Raw genomic sequence first — 24,337 nt, 5'->3', positions numbered from 1 at the left:
ATTCTTTTATTCGCTGCCTTTGAAATTGACTTGGTTGAAAAATAAAAGTTGAGAGTTCAATTTAATATTTAAGTACATTCTCTAATCTTACAGCAGGAGGTGAACAGCGAGGCCACAGGCTATCCCGGGCCTACTAAACAGCAGCTAAAGCATAATGTGTAAGGCTTAAACCCAGTCAAACACAATACTTTACCTTGGGCATGCATGGTGACTGACTGAGCTTTGAGAATTTGATCAGCCTGAAACAAAGACACTGGGGAGCCCGTTTTTATGCAATCACAACGACTACTGTGACCACTGTGTCATGTGCACACGGACAATGAGAGTGTATCCAAACAGACAGAATTTCCATTCACTTAACTGCGAGCGCATCTACGCACGGAAGCACAAATAGGCTGGGTGGAGTCAGCGGACTATGAACAGGAGGGTATAATGATGAACCGCTTTACTGTAATTATCTAGTCATATGTGCTGTTACATGGAGCTCAATGGCACACCATAAAAGTGGGTCTAGTGGAGAGGCGGGTTTCTGGGAAAATAAGAGTGTCATCTGAGAGGTGCAGAGTTGCTGGGTGGAAATACATCGCATCAAAAGAGGATAATACACCATAAATACACTGCGGGGGGAAGGTGATGAAATCTGCTTTACATAACTCCAGAGAAAATTGCAAAGATGTTTTTGTTTTTTCGTGCTTTTTTAAAACATAACCCCAAAACATGTTTGTCACCATAGCCACAGGTTTCCTCGGGTCAACTAGTAAGAAAAAGTTATGAGCTTTTGTTCGACGGCTGATGAATCATTCCACAAAGTTTTTTTTTCCTCTTTTCATCTGACGTCTTTCTTTTCTAAATGAACACCATCTGCTGTTAGCACAGGCTGCGGTTTAACTCCTTTAATGTTGTATTGTTATGTTATACTGTCTTCAGTGTAGGTTTTGTTTGCGCTTAAAAGAAATGTTCTGTACATATCCATTTATACGTATAAAAATGTCCAGGTGGAATTGGTGGTGGACACAATGGCGCTGAATGGCCAACAAACACAAGGCAGGAAATGATAAGAAAACTTGAAAAATTATCTCAGTCAGTAAAAGTGGTGCCTTCAATAGGTAGCTAGTGGTTATTCTAGCTGCTTATTGCAAACATACACCCCTCCAGCTATTTCTAGATCATTTACTGCTGTTGTGAGAGCTTGAGTGTTTATTTACTATCCTGATGTTGGCTGGCATTGGAAGATGCCATGGTGTTTGCTTCCTGTGATAATCTACACAGCCGGCTTGTGAAACCGGATTCTCGTACACAGTTTGAAACTTCTCTCGCGCCTTGTGACTTCCTCTCTAAACTGTGCCCTTCTCATTGGCCTGAACACGCAGCAGGATTGTGAGCCTTTTTTCCACACAGATATGCATGTATACCACGTATTAATTTATGGTTTGTTTGATAGAGACAGATACAACATACATACACAAAGTGAAAACAGCTATCCGTTGCCAGTATCACAGTGTTTATAGCAGATGCTAATTTGCAACAACTGTCCCTAGGGGTTTTTTTAGGGAACTAAGATTAGAACAGTGAGGCAGAAAGAAGGTAAACTCAATGTGGCAAGATACAATACACATTAGAAACATTATATTTGAAAACTAGACGAGTACAGGATTGTCGCTGAATTACCAAAAATTCGGTAGCTCTCTTAAAAGTGGTGAAATATGCCGCATTTTTAAAGTGATCAGGCAGAAAGATCCTGCACAGAAAGAGCACCTAATGTTGCTCTGATAGATCTGCTGAGGCTCTGAAATCCTACTTGCAGGAAGATTAAGGAGCAAGTCCATTTTAAACACATAAGATTGTGAATGCATGCATGCATGATGCATATGCACGCGTACATGTGCACCCACACAGAGCCCTAATTCATATCTACACCCATTCAGCAGCAGGAGTTGATAAATAGCTGAAGGAACACAGCATTGGGTTTCATCCACAGCAGACTATGATAACAATCTACCACAGGGCCAACTGTTACTAACCACACTATCTGGGTATCATTATATAAATACTGCCAGGCGCTGCCTTTCCCCCCAACCTCCATACTTTTATAACCGCACACCTGAAAGGCTTAATGATGCCCACTGTGCAGTCACTTGTAACATCTCACTCTGACCTCTCTTACTTACTGCGGATCAAGTGGCCAAACCGCAGTCCTGAGCAGCTGCTCTGATCTTTCATGGAAATCAACAAGTGGTGATGGGGAAGCCGTGTGTGTGTGTGTTAGCGGATCACACTGGAGTGAGTGTCCATGTAATACAACAGTGTGTTCCAATGAAGTGACCGTGTTCCTCTAGGTCTCGGCTCCAAACCACAACAAAGTCGGATTGTGTTGATGTCATTTTCACGTCATTGTTCGGAGTTAAAACACGGGTGAGGAATGCATTCACTTGACGAAAAGCACCTCTTCAAGGTCATTTAGTGACCGTTTGTCCCCACATGTAAAAAGGGTTGACGGAGGGGAGATCAGGCTGTGTGGCAATAAAAAGAAATCATGGGTAAATCACAATGGAGGCTGCAGGACTGGGATCCGGAGTAAATGTTTACGATCGGTGTGTTTTTAGCCTGGTGGAAGGGTTTTATTGCATTTCAAACGCTTCCATGACATGTTCATGATGAGAGCCCTGTATGTACTCTAGCCAGTTATCAGATCCTGGACGGTTTTCTAAACACTTTTTATTGGACTTTAATAACTTCTTATGTTATTCTCTGTTTTAATCTTCCACAGCACCATTTTTTATGACCCACAGAGTTACTAGTTTACGGTGATACTGTGCAGAATCACATTACTGTGTTGAGGGTGCTATTAGGCCAGTAACTGTAAATTATGTGTTGGCCAGCACTGGTGGTCAGTTTATGCAGATGACGATAAACTCTGTGTAGATGTGACCAAATTTGGTTGAGAGGGTGGAGCTGTGGATGAGTGAGGGGTGGATCTAATTCTTCCCCTGAGTGACAGCTTGTCACTCAAAGCATCCATGCTGTTAATTATGTGTAACTTTAAGTCTTAATAAAATGTAAAAGGATGAGTTATATAAAAATTCACAACCATACAGTTGTCATGAACGGGAAAATAAGCTATAGAGACGAAAATATTTTATTTGTACCAGGCTGTAAACATGTTTATTTCTATTGTAAAGTTGGGAATTTTAACATGGGGGTCTATGGGGACTAAACCGCTGTTAGAGCCAATCTCAAGTCTCAAGTTTTTGGCACTTCCCATGTTGGCTTTGATTTCAGCCCTAAGGGTTGATGCTTGGATTAGAGACAAGGTGTTGAGTGGAGTAAAAGCAGCCTGGAATATTAAGTCACTTAATATAGAACAAAATGAAACGAAGGCAAGAATCACAAAGGACCAAATATGAGTGAAGACAAGATTTCCCACACACTGAAATTTATCTCTGGACTGATCTAAACTTATCGGTAATCTCTAGTTTCTCTCATGATTAACGATCGATTGCGGCGACAAAGCCAGCAAAAACAGAAAACAAGAGAAAGTTTGCTCTATCATCTCATGATCGCGTTCCCCAATGGAGTAGTCCATCAAAACCACCTCTTCTGGGGTCCCACTTTGAAGTCTGGAAACATCCAAGTCCACCAATGACATCATAACATTCCCCAGGTCTCTGTGGTAATGTTTTCTGAACGGAGGTCTCTACCCTCAACGCACAAACTTTCACAGAGTGCACATTACCTGGCAACCATTTGGATGCAGTCTTGCAATCCTGGCACCGACCCCTCTGGTCAGAGCGTGCAATCACTCTCTGTGGCAGTCCACTAAAAGAGACCTCCTTGACTCCCATCATAGGATCAATCAGCTCGTGTCAGGGTTCAAGAGCACGATGTGTCATCCCCAATAGCTTCTCTTCAGGCTCAGCTTTAGATCAAGGTCATGTACATGATTGATTGTGATTGATCTGCCTGCATATTCTGGCCATGAGTAATAGTGGCGATACAAAAGGAGATAGGCCTTGTTTGAGTGGGGGAGGGAGCGGCAATAAAAGCATTGGGAGGTCAACTCCTTTTTAGGCTTGTGGCTGAATTCGAGTCAGCAGCACAGGTTGCTGATTAGGGCAGAGGGCACCAGCTAAATTCTTGAGCCATTCAGACAGGACAGGCTCCAGTGGTCAGGCAACAGACATGACTATTGTAAGCTGCTATGGGACGCAGGGTAAATATTTAGCTTGGAGAAAGAGGGGGTAATAAATTTGGAGAGCTTCAACCCAATCACTTGAGGCCGGCTGCTATGAACAGCGCAGGGGTGGGATGATGGGTGAGTGGACTCCACACAACACGCTTACATGGAAGCACAATTCAATTCTTACAATAGGAATCCATCTAAATACATTTTTTTGTGTGCCCTGTGATTACAAAGTTGACTGTTGGAGTAATTATCATGTAGCCTACTTCTCATTTGACTAATCTGGATAAGCCCCTCTGTCCAATCAAGCTGTTCCAACTCACTAACTGCAGCTTAATTGTCACTGTCACTATTCTCATATGAAATAACAGAGGCATTCAACCTTGTCCACATACGGGGTTGGATTGATGAAAGGATATGAAGTGGAAAAAAATGTGCCAAAACATTGGGGGCAGAAAAACAACTTCTTGTTCTTCAGATAGTTCATGAAAACAGACCAACCAGTCAGTTAATATTGTCCACATACTGGTTGTCTTACAAAGTATTTAGCAACATCTGTGTGCAGCCCTCCATCACATTTACTTTCTGTCTTAAAATGTGAGTTTATGGTGTTTTAGGGCTCCCAGGTGAGTATCCACAAAGTATTTCTTAAGACTGTGCAAAAACGAAACTTGTGAAACCATACTTGCAAAAGTCATAATGTAAAATAATACCAAACTGGAATGATGCCTGCAATGTGCCGTCTGTGGAAAAAAATGAATTATGAGTACTGCAGGTCCCCTAACCCCCCCTTTTCAACAGGAATGCACCTCTCCCGCCTCTTTTTTCTTCTTCACATCTGTGTTGTAGAGGTGTATTTTGTATGTGAATGAGCAAGTGAGCAGTAAGTTGCGAAACATGCTCATTTTGCTGTCCGTACACTAAACGGAGGTGCGCCACTGTTAGAGCCATCATGATGAGAGACACGCAAGTAGACAGGCAGGCATGGGTTAAGGTGTAACCATCGGTGATAAAAACAGTCGAGAGGCCCAGATCTCCTTGATGAGAGATGGAGGTGGAGATGCATTCTCCAGTACCGAATGGAAGTCATTTCTCTCTGCAGCGACAATTTGTCAAATAACTCGAGTGAAAACAGCCAAATAAGTGTGAGCAATGGGACTCAGGAGCCAAGATCAACTATTACCTCAACAATGTGAATCTTGAAGTATGGAATGAACACTTTGATCCCTTAATTACCTCATTAACTAATCCTGGAAAAGGTACAGAGAGAAATTGTGATTGGGCCTCCCAGTAACTTTCCTGTGACTCAACTCAATCATCATACGTCAGTTAATTCAGTTACATAATCAGTTATTTTGAGCCATGCGAGCAGTGAGGCTTTAGGGAGGGCAATGTCAGTCTGACGGTCAGTCCACCACCTTGGTCCGGAGTGAAATATCTCAACAACTATTAGATCACTTGATTATCCCTTTGGTGATCCCTTAATATGCAGCGCCATCATCAGATCAAATATTAAATTGTCCAATACTTTGGTTTATGACCTAATACCTGCATAAATAATGACATGCCTATCAGCCTGAGCTGAACTATTGTTATTTAGCAATTGTTTACTAAGATTGTAAATATGATAAAACATTAAAGCTGCTAAACATGATGTTAGCATTTAGCCTGAAGCTCTCTGATGATTAGTGACTCTGCCCATGATCATTGCCATGTGCCTTGTTATGTCTAGTTCACCCTACATGACTTCAGCACTGGTTTTCCTGCTCAATGTCAGTTTTTGGAGCTGCCCAACAAAAGTCCCAGATCAGAGGCAAATCGATGTTGGCTCGGTGCTTGCAAATTGGTGCTTGAGCGCCATGTGTGAAATGTTCAAAGATGCAAGCCGAGGAGCTCAAAGATGCGTTGCAGACACTTCCCAGAAATTTAGCATGCTAAATATCAGGACCTGTCGGGGACTTTGTCGGTGAGCTGTAGCCAATTAGAGTGCCAAGACACAGGTTGAGGACAGAGACAAGCCACGCTTTCAAAGGTGCATGTGTTCGTGTTTGAGAGGGTGAGAGAGAAGTTTACACAGAGAGGGGAAGAGAAGGTGGAAGGTGGACTATTGCATCCTATGTTTTGGTAAATTATTAGCCTGATAACTTACTCAAAACGCTGCTATATCATGGTTTGAATTTGATATTTTGTGGTTAGCACCACCCCCAACCTAGGTTGTGGTTCTACCCGCACATCACATGACATACTCGGCGGGGATTCCTCCTGAGAAAAGATCATGCAGTGTGTGACCCCCTGTCGCCGGTCAGTCATGGAGTGTGAAAACCACAATGACTTCCAGACTCCTGATTACAAGACTGCAAGTTGTGTAGTGTGAACGGCGCAGTGATCTGACAACTTTGTGAGTCATGTATTTTAAACTATGCATTAGTGTGATAACAGGTTCAATAAAGGTCAGGCAGGCTTTTTAATAATACTCTAAGCTACTCCCAGTTTGGACAAATGCATTTTAAAGCCAGGCATTTTGAAATCTGGTCAGTGTTAGTGACTTGTTGAACTCTGACCTCTCTGGCCTCTGACCGGATGACCTAAATCGCATGACTCTGTAGGCCTTAACAAAACAAACATCCTATGTTTACAACCTACTGCACATTGAGGTGGTTAGTATGTGTGTGTTTAAAGACTCACGCTGAGGTTTCTGTCCCAGATCTGGATGGTGCCATCCTGGCAGCCAGCTGCAATGAGCTTTCCATCGCGGCTGTAGGTACAGCATGTGGGGATGACCTTCTTCCCTTGAAAGGAACGCGGTTTGAACACGGACTTGTGCTGCTTCTCCGAGTTCAGGTCCCATGTGCGCACAGTGCTGCAGACAGACAGAGAATTTAATTTATCCTCACCCAACTGCCATGACGCCCTCATAAAATATCCATCCCTCAAAACATATCTGGTCATCAACACCATCCACCACTGTCATAAATCAGAATCACATAGAGATACAGTGTGCCTCAGCCATTCTCATAAGGTTAGGGGTTAGCAAACAGCAGAGAGGTAGATCAGTCTGACAGGCGTGTCTAAAGCTTCCATGAAATCCTTTAACACATTACACAACCTGAACCACTGAGAAGGAGGAATTCAAATACAGACTATTCATACAGTACATGTGCAAATAGGAGGGATTATTCCACAATGTCATCAAATATATGTCCAACAAGAATCCGATAGCTACAGGTTTATATTTCAAACACTAAACACATTAAACCGAATTAAATGGTGTAATTAAAAAAAAAACTTCAACTATAAAGTAATAACTTTCATAATAGTACATGCAATTTATTCATCAAACCACCATGTAATTTACATATATTTTCACATAAACAATGCAAAAATAAAGAGATAAATAGTCTTCCATCAATCAATCAATTGACCACTGTTTTTCAGGGCCAATTCCAATACCTATTAATTGTAATCAAGGGAAAAAATAGTGACTGATGAACCAACAGTGACCAATAGTGACGATTCCAATAATTGTAAAAATGCTATATATCACTGCCGATAATCTGCCAAGGTGATTATCAGTTGATCCTTTAAACACAAAATACAAGTGTTAACTTTGATATGATTAATCATTCAATGCGGTTAACCTTCCTATGTTACTCGTTAACATAAGATAAAAGGATGAAGGATGATGGCTTGCTGTCTAAAGGATGTCCAAGCACAGGATGTTACACACAACTTCTACCTATATAATCTAAATCTTTTCAGTCAACTAGCTCTGTATTTTTTCTGGGCTTTTGTAAAAAGTGTATAAGGGAGGCTACAGTGATAGAAATAGATAATAAAAGAAGATATAGATACTGATAAGACAAAACTGATGACAGAGGACAAACTGAGGTGTCCACCAGCACTGCAAGTCACCTCAAGAACCTTTAACCTCCCCATTTATTTATTGAACTACCTGACTACACACAAACATGTTTGGCCAACCTCTCACACACCCACACTGACACTCAGCCAGACAGAGCGTGTCCAAATGTGTCTGTGACCCACTGCTTGCTTTAGTGAGCATCATGACCTTCAGGTCACAAGGTCAGCAGAGGAGTATAAACATACTCCTCAGGGCTGCTACTAACAGCCAGGCAAGGATTCCTCCATGATTGGCTACAAAGTCACAGACACACACACTCAACTGTGTTTGGATAAGTCTAACAATGTGATACAAACGCCAGCTGAAGACATATGGTTTGAGTGAGAACTGGCAAGAGTCAAATAAAACTCTGTTTGATGCACGGTTGTGTTTAAATCCACATAAACCGAAGCTGTTCATAAATTCAAAGAAACCTAGTGCTGGAAAAAAGAAGCAAAAGCCACGTATATAAGGAGATTGCCCTGAACAACGTGAGAGCTACTGCACTGTACAGTAAGCGTTTACATGAGCAGGTATATATGTGGATGTGTGACAGTGAATGAGATAGAGTGATAGCCATGGACTGGATGACATATTGGTCCACCTGCTGCGTCACACAGACATCTCTGTTTTGTTTACAGAAGACTGTAGGTGTCTGTCAAGCCAATAAAGACAACATAACCTTTCGCGTAGCGCACAAAACCTGGAATGCTATTTATCGTAAGGGCTCTTTCCAAAACATGGCACTGCTGGCTGTCAGGGGGACAGAGCAGAGAGGTTTGAGCCCACCAGTGTCGAGCCAACCTTGAGCACAGGGCGAAGGCTGCACACCCTCACCTGTCAGGAGAGAGATACAGAGCACGGAAGGGAAGGGACAAGTATGTGGTATTCCAGAATTGTTAGTTAAACTGCAAAAGCTTCCCCCAAAACTTGCCCAAGTGCTCTATCTTACAATGTTAACAAAAGAGAAAAATAATATGTGTATCCACTCCAAAACTGAATGGATTCTTTCTTGGCCCATGCTACACCCTTTCACGAAGTTCCATGAAAATTGGGCCAGTAGGTTTTTTTTGTAATCCTGATGACAAACAAACGCACAAACAGACAAACAGAGTAGGAGCGGTCTCGAATAGGGTTGCAAAGGGTTGTTAAAATTCCAGAGGTTTTCCACGGGAAATTAAGCTCAGGAATTTTGGCAAAAACATTAATATTAAAATTGTACCTTTCAATTGTTAAGTTATTTGTGTGGAATAATAACAAAAAATGCAAAACTAAGTCTTTTGGCATTATTTCAGTCAACAGTAAGTCTAGAGTTGCAAATAGGCGGTACATTCCTAGAAATTGTCTGAGAGATCTAAACTCAGGATTTTTCAAAATTGATGTTTTTTCACAATTTCAATATAAAAGTCATACCAGAATTTTGTAATCTTCGTCTCAAACCTTATTCACTCAGAGGAGGTGGTTGTTTTGGGGAAGCAACGTCAATAAAAGAGTACGAGATGTCAAAATATTCACTTGCGGCATGAGGAAACTACCAAAAACATTCAAGGGCACTACCTTTGCCCTTTTCTACTTCCTACAACCCTGTTTTCTCTTCAATCAGCAGCCCCCTTTTTCCCACACAAACGCTTCAGAGACAGAGGGGTGAATGTAATAAAATGAGACCCATACAACCTCAGTCATGCGTGTGCACTTTACGAGGTAGCACAGTCGTTCACACATCAACTGAGGACTGACAGCTCCCCGGGCCCCAGATTTTATCTGTCCGTCAGGTTATGGACCTGGTGGGGGAGATGGTGGGATCACTTTCCCAGATTATGAGATAAGGAAAAGAAAAGGATAAGAGAGGTAGTACAAAAATAAGTATGTCATGTATGAGGTTGTTTATTGTTCGAACTCCATTGATGGGGAGATGCTGTGTTGTCCAATGGCCGGTTGACTGACTAACTGGGGCTCTGTTATGAGAAAGGCGGATTAGGAAGATGGTCCAGCTTGCATTGCTGTTTAAGAAGATAAAGTGGGGAAATAACAGAAGGATTTTGGGAGGAGGCAAGAAAGTGAGGCAACTCTGGTCTTAGCACAGATGCTCTGTGGGTACAGTGAGATACCGAAAAAATGCAAAACATTATTAGTGTGGCTCAAAAGCGGAAAAATCAACCTAAAAGGCCTGAGCAGGGCAGGTGAGACCACACACTACAGGAGCAAAAATTCTTGTCTCAAACTAAAAGGAGTCAAGACCGCTTTTCAGATTTAATCAAGCAATCCGGTTGATAAGATGCCGTCCCCATACTTTCGATGTTGCGGAAAGTACGGCCAACAGCTGCTGACTTGTACTGGTCGCCCATGTTTCATTCATACTACAATTGAGGGACAACGTCTGGCATTCCACGCATGCACAATCCCCAATCCACACTCCACTGTCATTGGTCGCAAGGAATTCAGCACCTTTGGCTGTCTTTGTATTTCTTTAACGATGAAGTTTATAAAAGTGGGTACCAGCAGATCATTCATCTTGTTGTCTTCTTCTTTTTGGCAAACCAGCTAGAGGTGAATAGGCCACCAACTGGAACAAGAGATTTTTGTCACTGGAGCATACACAATCTGCTTGCTTGCTATGCACCGCAGTCACAAATTTTGGGCTGCACAAGGACATCCACATAGGGATCCATGCGGACCCTTGCAGGATCATAACATTTATGTCACGCGGACCAAAGCAGACCCAGAAAAGGAAAGTATGAAGCAGCCTTAAGGAAGTAGCTCCAATATTTAGTCCATTAAGAAAAGAAACAAACATTCTGCTCACACACCAAAGACCGGGAAGTTATTGTCAGCCAAAAATTCAGCCATGACTGTAAATTGAACCAGAAGGATATATGCACTCCTTAGAGTATGGTATGTGCGTTCTTGGGCAGGATATGGAACACTTGCAGTGTAAGGCAGGCAACAGTTGGAGACAAGCTGGACTGTGGATGAACCTGATGTGTTCAACCGTGTGAATCGCCCCAACATGCTCACGCAGACACACTTTGTACTGTCTGTCCTCACTCTTCATCCCTGTTCTGTCACGCAGATCACACTTAATAACCTAGGAGTAATGCCCCTTCCCCTCTAGAAAAAAAAACAGAAGTAAGCTATTTGGCTGAAAATGCTGAAAACTAAATGACCTCCTTATACTTGACAAGTTGCTACTCTTAGCAATGATCAATAAGGATACAGTGGATATAAAAGTTGAGAGAAAGAAATACTGACTTATATAAAGCTGAAAAGCGCCTACTCACATGCGAAAAACATCATCGGTTACCAGGATTTATCTAAGCAGTAGATCATGAATCTGCCTTGTGCGACTCATTATTTTTGTGGCTGCTCTCCAATGATAATTCCTTAATGTGTCATACACATCACATCATGTGTTTGGTTTAAGCGTACAATGAAGACAAATAGTGTGTTCCTCAGCAGTAAAAGGACCTGCCATGTTGTCCTCTGGGTCTCCTTGCATACAGCTACACATCCACGTCCAGCTGCAGCCCTGACAGCAGGCCAGCACGAAGGGAATCCCTGGCATTCAAACCTTCTGGAAACATTCCTCAAATTGTGTGTATTTGTGTGTGCACATTTGCAAGTGGGTCTCAAGACTCAACAGAAGTAACATGTGGGCCCAATTAGAAAGTCGCCGTTTGTCCTATCCTCCGCTCCCCTGGCTGAAATTTCAGTCACAAAAAGAGCATAACATGAATTTTTGATCGTTCTCCTGGGGTGCTATAAAACTACATAAAGTACAACTGAGTATCAGCCATGTCATGTCCTTGGAACCACTAACGCAAAGCTTTCCACAATGTTAGTTAGAGTTTGTTAACATTTCTACAGTGTGTGGCACAGTTTGTTTAACACAACATACCCAAGCTTTTTTTTTTTTCTTTTTTTTTTTAAAGCTGCTACTGTTCAGGATTTTATCATTAGAAAAGGCTGCAGCTCTCATAATAAACCACTAACTCAAAAGTCCCAGCCATATTTTTAGTTTACTTCAAGTTCAGTCCTGCCAAAGAAAAACTTCCACCGGGAGTACACCCAGCACATATTGCCGTCACTTTCTGAGAAATAAATCTGCGGTTTTCAAACAGGTGTTCAGTCTTTCAGCAAAGACTTAGTTAAAGTGGCTCAATGCTTAATGCGCATTTTCCCCCTTGGATCAAACTTGAGTTACGTTGGAAAACTTTTCGCAGTTTAACAATAGCACGATTCTCACACAGAGTGACAGAAGAATGTGAAATGTTGACACATTCACACCCCTCTGGGCCCAAACGCTTTTTACATAAGGACCTGAGTTGCGCACAGTTCTTTTGAAGCCTCCATTCAACCCCTGGTTTGAAAGGACAATCACTACCACCCTGCTGCTGCATTATTATGCTTCATCAGTGCTTCCCTCTCATCCACTTCCTCCCAGGGAAAAAAGTCCTGGTTAATGAAATCATTCAAGGAGCTGGGAGGCAGTTCTCATGAATGAGATTCCATAAAACTAGGGGGACCTTTAATTAAGGAGCTGGGCGGTCCAGTGATCATGCTTAATAACCTATTCAAATAAACACAACAAAGACTCTCTAACTAGGCTGACACAGGAAGAGAAAGACAGAAAACTTAGGTGTTGGTCTGATGTTTAAGCAGACACAGCCAGTAGCAGACACCCACTGGTACTGTGGGCCAACTGCGGGTCCATTCTCAAGAGGCCCACAGACTACAGTCTGGCCTCCGCAGACTCAACCGTTGTTCAACGGGGCCCGATAGAGATGAAGAAGGATGAGCAAGAGGCCACATTTGACTGTGATAAGCTAACACTCCTGTCAATAAAGCAAACACATCTTCATAAACTAAATAAATCAAATTCTTCGTTTTTAAATTCCAACCAATGAAGTTAACAATTTAGACCATACAACACTGAAAAAGGCTCTTCTTAAAACAGAAGTGGAAAGTTTGGACCTGTCGTGTGCACTGAGATTGCAAAGGAAGTCCTCATAAATTCAGCCCTAGGGCCAGTTCCAAGAAGCAGGACACATTTGAGTGAAATCCAAAGTCCCCTCATATCTAGATGGATCGGCAAATGTCTGGTTGCATTTCGTCAAGCTTAATGTACAGCCACGGGAGCTCTGCTCTGAGGATCTCAGGCTGTACTCCCAAAGCTGCTAAAATTTAACAAAGCAAAAGAAACCCATGCATGCTCAATGCTTAAATGCGTAAAGCTGGGATAGGTAGCTGTATTTTGGCGTCATTGGGCAAAAATCCCATTATAAATTTTGAGCATATTGCAATTAGAGAGAAAACTAGACTGATTTTAAGCTTTAGGAAATCTAGGCTGTGATGAGAGACTTTAACCAATCATGTCATTTCAGAGAGAGGGTAATCCTACTGGGTGTTCTACAAATGCAGATGTGCAAGCGCCTTCCTTCAGTGGAAGCTTGATTCCGTGGCAAAAAATCCTGCAGAGAAAGTTGCTATTCAGCTTTGGCAACAATTGTTAACACTACAAAGCAACCCAAAAAAAGGAAGACAGACTTATCAAAAAGACAGACGGGGAGAGAGAGGGGATGACATGCAGCAAAGGGCCACAGGCTGGACTTGAACCCGGGCCGCTGCGGCAACAGCCTTGTACATGGGGCACCTGCTCTACCACTAAGCCACCGACGCCCCATATTGGAGAAGGATTTCAACGACGGAAAGTAAATGTTGCTCATAGTTTCGCCTTCTGCTAACCAGATCTAAAGGCTAACAGCTGAGATCACCTCACCAGGAGAGCAGGCAGCATGCTCCAGAGATGGACTCTCAGTCAGTGGCTGCTGCAACCTGAATCCAGCCAGCGCAACCCCAAGCTCCAGGGGACCAGACAGCCTCGACTCCCTGCTGGATAAGCAAATTTTCTGTTGCTGCATTTACATTAGAGCCGCTGTGACACCCAGCTCCACGGGGTTTGCACTGGCCGAATTTAAGCCGCTACCAACTGAAGGTCAGTCTCCTGAGCTGCTGCCTGCTTTCCTCGCGGGGAGGCAGTCCAGAGCAGCGGGGAGTGAGGCAGGGGGACCATGGGGTGGCTAGCTAGCTAATTCTTGTCTCATTTGTGGTTTGATAAACAGAGAGAGAGAGCGAGAGAGAGGCAAGGTGCTGAGTGAATGCCATGCTCACATTTCTACAATGAAATGAAATGAAATGAAATAAATCAATGTATGGGAAAAACTGTACTGCATGAAGTGCATGTACATGCCCGTGGTCATCTGGTGGATGGAGCTTAGGATGGAGAGAGGGAGCAGGGTGTATTTTCAAATTATGCAGTATTTACTTTAACTCTGCTTTAACTCTAAAAATGAGGAGTTACCAGAGTACAGAAAGGACTAATGTAATGTGATCAGTATGTCTGGCACCTGTTTAAACCCTGGTACCAACACTCTGTTTGCACTGGAGGACTGTGAAAAAAGGGAGTTTGATTAAAGAAGTGTGAAGTTTGAGCAGTAGTGGTTCGACCAAGAAAATCAAATACAGCACGTCAACACCAGGCAGCCCCTGAATTGCACTGCACATTACTTGAGTGATGATGTGTAAACATGCAATGTGAGAGCTTTGACATGGGGTTACATGGACAACATCTTTCACCTGTAAATCACTATAGGCAGTCACTGCCTCTTTACATCTCTGAGAAGCAGGTTGCTGTGCTGACCTGCTCTGCTGCTGTGAACCCTTCTCGAAAGCAGCTGCTCTGCCTGTGAATGGTTCCCTGTGCGCTCCTCTCCGCTGTTCTCCTGCAACTGGTCAGGGGCAACACCCAGTGCTAACGTGCCAGGGGAGGATTTCCAGAGCCTCAATAAGAGCTAAATAAACCAGCCTCCACATCTGGGAGAGCAGTAACACTGGTAAACACTGGGTCGCGGCCTGCCCACAAAGCCAGGCCCTTGTTTCCACTTAATGATGATAGCCCTGGATGTCTGCACTGCTGCCTGTCACACTCACTTAGACTCATCACTGAGCTCTCACTCAAAGTCACACGCTCGCAAATATTCACTCACACCTATACACACGGTAAAGGGTTACAGCTTCAGTCATACAGGACTGGTGCTGCTTTTGAGGAGGCAGAGGACTGCTAAAGCTCTGCTTCCTCAAGTGAAAAGATTAGAAATATATGTGTGTGACGTCTTGTTATCTCCAGCAGTGTTGCTCTGGTCCAAATCACTGCGTACAAATAAAGGGCTGCATTTGGACTACATTCAGTATAAAATGTGCCATGTGTCAATGCACAGCTGTGAGGCCAAGCTACCCTTTCCAGAGACATAATCTGGACTAGAGGACTCCCTGCTGGTGACAGAGGATGAGAGCAAAGAAACATCTTAGCCATGACATGCGCTAGTGAACTGCCCAGTAAATGACGATAATATTCAGGAGGGGTGTCTATTAATGTTATAATTAAACATGCCACACCCAAAAAGAATTTCACCTAACAAGATAAATGGATATTTTGGTTGTTTCTGAATGTCACTGTGCAATAGATTGTTTTTCTGCACTTTCCTGGTGCGTGATATGGAATAATGACACAGTATGAGCAAAATTCTTTTTTACAATTAGAAACAGCAAACACACTTGGCAGGATGTAGTATTTAGTATAATAACTTTTACGCACTGAAAGTCTCCCGTTCCACCCTTAAAGACTGCTCCCTCACGGAGTTATTCAAAATCTTTTAGTAATAATTGCATACTCTAGTGGTAAACCATGGTGTGGCTACTTTGGTGTCTATTTCTCCCTCTGAATGTAATGGATGATGGTTTAGGTTTACAGTATGTACAATACTGCAGCTACACCAAAGACAACATAATAAAAATCTACCTACAACTCAGAGCAAAGACAACATTTATTTAAAACTCACCCATCATTAGAGCAGGTCATGAACTCTTCTTTAATTTTGGGATGCCAGCAGCCAGAATTCAGCATGGCTGTGTGGCCCTGAAAAGAGCAGAAAGTGAAAATGAACAAACCACACACTTTTAATAGGCACTAAACTGTTGCTGGCAAGATCCTGTGGCTAGCTTCCAGTTACTCTGAGATGCAGCAGCAAACACCTGTGAATCATGTGGTTTACTGTGGATCCAGAAGGTATCATGGACATTCAGGGCTGCCATTTGCCCTTCAACTGTTTTGAAACTCATTTGCTGTAGCAGTTGGACGAGGTAGTGGAAACATGAAAGGTTAAATGTCACCAGGAGGAACTAATGAAGGCTGAGTTCACAAAGATGTACTTTGCAATCTTACTGCACACAAATTATGTGCAAGACAGCTGTTGTTCTTCATTGTTGAATCTCGAGCCAAAACTGCTGCGCCAAAGGTCACCTGTTAATTGTTTCAGGGGTGCTATTACGTTTGTGTGACGATGCATTTTCAGAGTTGCGTAGTTTAAACTGCATGGCAACCGGCGGCCTGTATCCACAGAGACTCAGTCATCTACTACACAAACAACAATTCCCAGGAGGCACCATTATGTTGCTTGGTCTGAATGCACCTTAAAGGGCTCTCCCTTGAGGAGCCAGTTCTTTTAGGACCTTTAATTTGATCATATTGTAACCTTGACCTTTAGCCTTCTTCGACATGAGCTTTGCCCTACACCTGACCTGTGAACGCTGAGGCAGTGCGGCACGCTGTGTCACAGCTTCAAACAGCGAGCCCCTACAAGAGTAACTTTTAGACATTTCCTTTGCTGGGGTAGTCCTGCGGAGAATTATTCATAACAAATGACTTCAAAGCGGGATAACCCAGAATGCGGCCTCCCCCGGTGCCAGGTCAGAGAGGACCACTTCAGTCAGCGTGCTGCAAAGAGGCTTCAAACATGACGTACCGCTATTTGACAGGATGCTCAAGAAAAGCAGAGCCTTGCATGAGCAGAAGTTGACCAAATTACATTGGTATGTGTGCATCAGAGAAGAGAGGTCTGCCTGTTCTCTGTCAAATCCTTTACACACACCACTTTAATAATCGATAAAAGGGAACTGCCTAGGTCTTAAATTTTATGGTAAAACACACACTCACTATATGATGAGGTTAAAGCTCAAATGGGCTGTGAATGATTGCTTCCCTGCTCTGTGCAGTAGCATTAAAGTAGACTGAATCATGCATTACAACAGCTTCATGATGAGGGTAAAGGAGCCGATATCTTCCTAAACAAATGTGATTCCTCTTCCTCAACAGTTTAGGACGTCAAATTGCCAATGACTAAAGAGAAACAGACTGATGCTCATACTAACAGTAAACTAAAATAGAGCAGGTTAATGACAAACAGCAACAAGAATAGAAACCCATCTGATAACAAGAAGTGACTAGCCGGGACCACGCATGCATGCCTAGTTTGTTTTCATTGCAGTAGCATTCAGCAAAGGCTAAACAGGTTTCTGTATTTGTTAGTTAATTAGTTGACTGGCTAAAAACTGGAGCTGAACAGTCAATAAATCAGTAAAGCAAGTTGACAGAAAATATATTTTCATAACAAACAAACCTCAGCAAACAGACATGTGTGTGGCAAATCTATCTGCACACAGACAGATGAGGCAGGAGGCAAGCAATTTTCTGTCAACAGAAGCAGAGCACAAGCTCGGACCTAATTATCACGAGACACAGCTAATCGACTGGGACATTGTCGGCGGGCCAAAAGGCATTTCCATTGAACCAAACTCTCCCATCAGCTCCAGATGGGACCGAGCGGACAAGAATGTAGGACATCCAGGAACACTCCAGGAAACTCTACTTGCAATCAATGGGCCTTCACTTGTTCAAGTAATTCATACGGGTGGTATAAACTATGTCTAAATGCACTGCAGCTGGCACAGATGGTTACTGACCACCAATACAGCTTTCTTAAACACAGTAAAACCCAAACATGGGCAATCAATTAGGATCCTTCTTTGTAGAGGCAGGTACAAGCAAGAGATGAACCAAGACAGTCCTGAAAGCATGTGGTGGTCCTCTCCCCCGGAGACTGCCTCTAGCTGGTTAATGCAATACAAAAGCAGACCAGCTCATGGCTACACCTTGCTACCATTACGCGCTGGCAGGATCTACGCATCTATCCAACAGAAGAGCAGAACATCCAGCCTGTGTTTAGAATTAGAAGTGACTCTTGGGCCAATGTTGCTACAGAAGAGAAAACATGAATGCCTGTAACACATTTAAAGTGGCTTTAATCAATATTTATATAATAACCAATCAAATGACAAAGTGAAAACAACGTGGAAAGGATCACTTGCAGTGATGAACCTTAAGAGAATTATCCCCTGAATCTGCAGCTCCTCTCGGTTTTACAGGATTACACAGTTTAAGCTCATTGTTTAGCGGTCAGCCCACATATTAGTGTTTTGGTCCACTCTCACCGCTCTCATAGCGTCATTTTGGCCGCAGCAGGCAGCTGTTTTCAGTGAAAAAGAACTCTTAAGACCCACTGTACACTCTTTGCTCAGCACCACACACAGTTAGCAACTGGCTGGAATACAGTGGAGCATTAAATAGAAGAGCTGCCAGATATTTCCCTCAGGAGTTGTTGAAAACCAAAAACAGAGCTAAAAGAAGAGTAAAACTTTAACTTACATTAATCAACTGTTCAGAAACATGACTGGATGTGTCAAGAAGCAAATGTTTGCTAACAAATTTGTAATATCAACTTAAAAGGTGATGATATGTCAATGTTGAATTCACAACATCTTTACACTGCCCCCAAGTGGCCAAAAAAAATTGTTATTGCAGGTCTACATTAACTCCAGTTTACTAAAACTTGGCTTTTATTTTGATAGTTTTTGGCTGTTAGTTTTATCAGTAGTAACAACACTGTACTTATCAAGACAATTACTGAATGTAAGAACACTGCGACATTAGTAAAATTATATAACACATGGCAAAAAAAATGTGTAGTTCAACACCCACCAACCCCTTATTACGAGGAGAAAAACAGCTTCATGATTACCAAAACTGTGGTAAAAATCCATCTCAGTTTGAAGATTTTTTGGCTCAACTTTGACCCACCATACCTGCCATACTTGAATGCTTTTGTTTCTCTTAACAAGTTGGTCCAGGATGTGATTAAATCCTTGGCTTGTTCACAACCTGTCTGATCATCTGACTACTCGTCTTTATTGACCTGTCAGACCTTATCGCTCTGTTTCCAGATCTCAGCAGTTACTTTGGTGAGTACAATATTACCATTACGAGGTGAAACAATTACCAAAATTATGAAAATACAACCCAAACTATTTGCGAGCGCCACTTTACCTTGGTTTTAGCCATATCCACAATGTACTGGTCTCCCTTCACACACTCCATGACATTGAAGCCATCACGGTCCAACACCTTGGCCTGTGCATTGCCAGAGACCACCAAGAGGACATCACCAGTGATGCTGTACTGCAGGGACTTGATCTGATGGCTGAGGACACAAACACACACGACACACATGAAGAGGACATCTGAGGCAAATTTTAGTTTGGATTTCTGTGGTGCTGATAAGTTTTAATAAGTGTCTTGGTGACTGTTTGCGGGCCATCTGCGAGCTGTGATTTTATAAGACTTCTGCTCCAAAACAATGTTATACAAGTTTTTTAATCCTTGAAAGGGTTCATATGAGTAGCTATAGGAACAAAACAATACAACATCTGATGTGCATGTGATGATTGGGCTCTTTGATAAACGACACTCAACTCATACAGAACAATGGTAACAGTGAGCATAATGGCATTTTAAGCTAGGAAATGGAAAGAACGACAACACATGCTTGGAAACATTTTACACCCACAACACATAATGAAACATATTGAATGAAAATAAACACAAAACAACATAAGAAACTTTATAAGATATGCATGTATAAACTTGAGCAAAGAAACACAAATATTATTCCTCAATCCACACAGCAGTGCACACAATTGAAGAGACAGATAACTATCTGAACCACTTAACCAGAGTGAGATTAGCAATTCAGGTCAGAATCAAATAGCATTAACACAGCAGGCGGTAGATGGGGCACCAATATTTCAGTACACAGAGCGAGTGAGGCTAGCACCAATGCCGTTTTAAACTGTGGGGGGCTTTGGCATCTTCAAAGGCTCACTACATAGCACCAAATGCTCATTTTCCTCATTGATTTAGATTGACTGAGCTCTTAAGTTGCCTTTTTTGGGTCAGGAAACAGGAACAGTGGACCTCAGCCACACAGCTTTCTATATGAAGCCCAGCTTGTTGGTAAATTAAACAGGCTACTGGATCACACTGCAATCAAATTAAATGTAGCGTACATTTCTGTTAATAAGGGGAAGCCTGCTCCTGCTCAGCCCACTGGTTCCCAAAAGCAAAAAAGAATTTGATCTTTGATGATGGCTTCAGTGACACACAGTATAAACACGTGCAGACACACAAACACCCACATATCTCCACCATCTGCTTCTGAAAGGCTCATTTTGAATGAAAAGAGAGGATGTCACAGAGTTAACATGAGGCTCAATGAAGCTCAACAAATGTGTTTCTGTGTGTGTGTGTACACCTTGGCACAAATAAATGCAGTGAGTGTGCTGGATGTTTGCATGAAACAAATTAACCACATGTTAAGCAACTGTGTTGATGTTCCACGTTGTGTTCTCAGAAGTGGACTCACCACTCACAGGGCTGAAGGGATCGGAAGGCCTGCAGAGCCTGGTCCATCCCGGCAAAATCCCAGAAACGCACATCATAATCGTACCCGCCAGTCACCAGTCGAGCTCCAGAGGGGTCTAAGCCAAGAGCCGATACCTGAGGAGACAATGACTTTATTTAGAACTAAAAGACGACCTATAAGCCTGTAACACTCAGAGGCCAACCGAGTGTCAAAGGCTGCATCTGCTGCTTGAAATATTTGACAGTTAGTTATACTGCCTCCTCTAAAAGGCAGCAAAAATAAATAGAACCTAAATATTTAAAGTTTGTTCTTGTGTAATGATCAAATTAGTCAGATCTAAACTGTTTTAAAACTGAAATCAGGATCTGGATACCAGATTGGCTCTGCATTGATGACACTCAAAACATTTTTTTCCTTACTGCTACAGAACAAAATATCATGGAAAACAGATTTGCTGCCGCTCTTATTGCTAAAATTCAGCACAATGTGAAGGGACACTGGCTGAAAATCCAATAACTGATGCGGATCTCCAGATGTTTTAGCGTGTGCATAATGTAAACAAAATATGGTGAGGATTATAAGCCACTTAGCATGAATATAGACCACCACCTCCCTCTTCTTTCTAACAGAGAGTAATTGAATACATTTCCATAAAACCACATGAGCAATTGAGAGCGCTGACAGAAGAAGTCCTTACTGTCTTAGTGCCGTGCTGCAGAGTGATTTCATGAGTGTCTGGAATCTTCTTCACTGGATTCTAGGGCGGAAAGTTGAAATGCATGTGAGGGAATGGTACAAGACTGAAAAGGCTCAATAAGGTGTGTTTTACACTGTGGCATTTCACCGCAAGATTCAATTACACATGACATTTTACCTTTAATAGGCTGTGTAACTAAAAAAGTATGGAATCACAGTAATCATCTGCAAATGACTGACTGGGAACAGTTACACTTTTGGATGTAAAAGGTTAAGATCTGAGCTTTTTTACTCATAACCTGAGGCATGTGCCTTCCTATGTGAGGGTGTTACACTCTTAAGGCAAAAACCAATGAATCATCACACTGCAAGAAAATGCATGACAAATGTTGCATCCAATATGCTGATACGTTTCAGGTGGCACTGGCATTTTGGTGTGAGAAAAAAAACTAGGAGAAAACACCTGAGACAACACTGCAATTACTGTAAAGTGATACTAGATCATATTTGCCTAAGCCTGTAGAACCACTGAATATATTTTCTTGTGCTGCCATCTAGTGGTGAAATCTTAAAAGCACCCTACAACTCAGAATAAATAGGTGCCTTTATCATTCACCTTTTTCACTTAAGACACTGTGACATGTCACAGGTTTAAATAATAAAATGAATGATGGCTGAATTACATTTAGCTGCTTCAGTTCCTGGGTCCTGGTACTGTGCATGCTTTCTCACTGCCACACTGTGGCAGCAGGAGGACAGATTGGATGTTTTTAACAAAAAAATAAATAAAAACTCAAGGAGACTCACTGATAGACCTATATGGAAATATTTTGTAAGCAACCTGTAATGCCTGCTGCTTAGTGAGTTAATTCAGACATACATCATCGTCATCATCTTGTTCCTCCTCTTCGTCATCATCTTCATCACTGTGAGCCGTGCTGCCAGCTGGACGTGCAAGCTCATCAGCATTGCCCTGGGCTGTGTATTGAGGAGGCAGTGGAGGACCAATAAGCTCTGAGTCAGAGTCAGAGTCGGAGTCTGAACCACTGTCACTACTGCTCTCCTGTTTTCTAAAAAGAAAAAGAAACATAATTGTCAGGAAAAGGAAAAAGGTATCTTACACTTGAATGACAGACATGTAACTAACCTCTGAGGCAGTGGCACCCTGACAAAACACACAAACAAAAAATTTGCAGTTACCTGGAAGATGCAGCTGCAGCCTTGTCTTTCTGAATGTGGACTGATGACTTCACTGATTTGGAGCTCTCCGCTTCTTCCTCCATCTGACAGTCCTTCTCTCGCTCATCTGAGGAAGCAACAGTTACAGAACAGTTACACACACTCTAGTGACAGAGGCACTACCTAACAGCTTGTTATGTTGGTTATCCTACCTAATACACGCTGACTTCTCTCAATGGCTGTTCGACGGGTCTGTTCAAAAATGGCATCCAGGTCAAATGTGCGGGCCTTCTTACCTGGAGGGAATAAAGACAGAGCTCATTTGAACAATAACCAACACAACCCATACTGTTAGTATACCATTTAAGAAATGAAATAAGTCAAAATATTGACCATCTGGACTGGACTGTACATACCAAACCCAGAGAATCCCATGACAGACGCAATGTCGCCATCGCCACTCGACTTGCCCGATGCTGCAAAAGAGCAAAACTGCTTCATCATAACCTGGGTTATCTTGTTTATCATGAAAACTGTGGTGACATTTTGCTTTTCATGTAAATGCTCAAGAGTACAGAATGCAGCTCTCTTGGTTGGGTTGTTTTTCTTTATAAGCGCTTGAGAGGTCATTTTTGCTGGAGGGGGGCAATTGCTCCAATGAGAAGAAAAATACTACTAGTACCGAGGTGTAAAAGAAACGCACAACTAACAAAAAAAGAATCCTGTTATATCAATCATGACATATTAATGAACAAGAAAATAATGTTGGGCTACACGTGGTCATAAATTTCATATAAGTCACCTATTGAAAAATGTACACAAAGAAAAGAGGCTAGATTAAATACCTCTAAGTTACCTTTGTGGACTACCACATATGTGACACCCAAACACTGCTTTTATACGACGTTGCTGACGCCTGAACATCTACCCGAGTTGAAACATAACTTAATTGTTGTCTCAAATGTAAAAAAAAATGTCGCTTAAAAATAACATTATGTTAGAAAACGGTAAAATATTAAAACATGGCTGTTTGCTAACTATACTGTATCATTTCGGCTTGAATGACAGTAGCTTTAACAATGAAAACGACAAGAGCACAAAATACTCCTCTTTAGAAAGCCAACTGCCGCTTTAAACGACAAGTAAGCAAGTTAGCAACATTTAAACTGTTTAAATACACAACATTAATAGAAATTGGAGAGCTCCATAGCAGAGAGCACAAGCTAACGCGAGCTAGCAAAACCAGCAACAACTGCTGTTTCTTTCGCCCTATTAGCCGATAAAAGTAACAAAAAACTACAAATGTAGCCAAATATAAATGCAAATACATGTAAGTCGTGTGAAATAAATATATACAACTTAAAGACGTGTAATAGCTAAACGTTGCTACCTTCATCCACTTTGTTGGGATCCATGTTTTCAAATGCGCAGATTACCTCTGACCACCGGAAGTTGTTTCTTCTTCTTCTGTTGCGCTTATTGCGGTAGTCTCCAACGAGTTTAGTGATGCTTGGGTTGGCTCCGTTGGCCTTGAGTGCACAGTAATGACTGTCCCATGACCAGCTAACTTTACTTTAAAATGTTTGCTTTGTAAATAATAATATTAATATATATATATATTTTTTTTTTAAATTCCTTTGGAACTATACGGTCAATATTGTCTGTCACACAGATGCCAAGTATCGTTATTTTATTAGATAAAAAAATATATATAAATTAAACCTTTGGTAG

The 24,337-nt window shown here is 42.1% G+C and overlaps 1 protein-coding gene across 1 annotated transcript in view; it reads right to left on the bottom strand.

The window, feature by feature from the left end:
* The window catches only part of LOC126395729 (WD repeat-containing protein 70), a 48,041-nt gene extending 23,981 nt beyond the window's left edge, over positions 1-24,060 (bottom strand). Inside the window, exons 1-10 of the mRNA XM_050053405.1 lie at positions 23,997-24,060; positions 23,023-23,082; positions 22,819-22,902; positions 22,628-22,733; positions 22,308-22,497; positions 21,429-21,488; positions 20,732-20,865; positions 19,357-19,510; positions 15,977-16,053; positions 6,866-7,040 (exon numbers count right to left, since the gene is read on the bottom strand). Coding sequence (XP_049909362.1) covers positions 6,866-7,040; positions 15,977-16,053; positions 19,357-19,510; positions 20,732-20,865; positions 21,429-21,488; positions 22,308-22,497; positions 22,628-22,733; positions 22,819-22,902; positions 23,023-23,082; positions 23,997-24,021 — 1,065 coding nt within the window. The 5' untranslated portion in view covers positions 24,022-24,060. The remainder of the gene's footprint in view (positions 1-6,865; positions 7,041-15,976; positions 16,054-19,356; positions 19,511-20,731; positions 20,866-21,428; positions 21,489-22,307; positions 22,498-22,627; positions 22,734-22,818; positions 22,903-23,022; positions 23,083-23,996) is intronic.
* Between the last annotated feature and the right edge of the window lie 277 nt (positions 24,061-24,337).

Source organism: Epinephelus moara, chromosome 9 (genome assembly GCF_006386435.1).
Source record: "Epinephelus moara isolate mb chromosome 9, YSFRI_EMoa_1.0, whole genome shotgun sequence".
In the NCBI taxonomy this organism is placed as follows: domain Eukaryota; kingdom Metazoa; phylum Chordata; class Actinopteri; order Perciformes; family Serranidae; genus Epinephelus; species Epinephelus moara.
The sequence above is the reverse complement of the archived record's forward strand: the minus strand, read 5'-3'. Positions and strand labels throughout refer to the sequence as shown.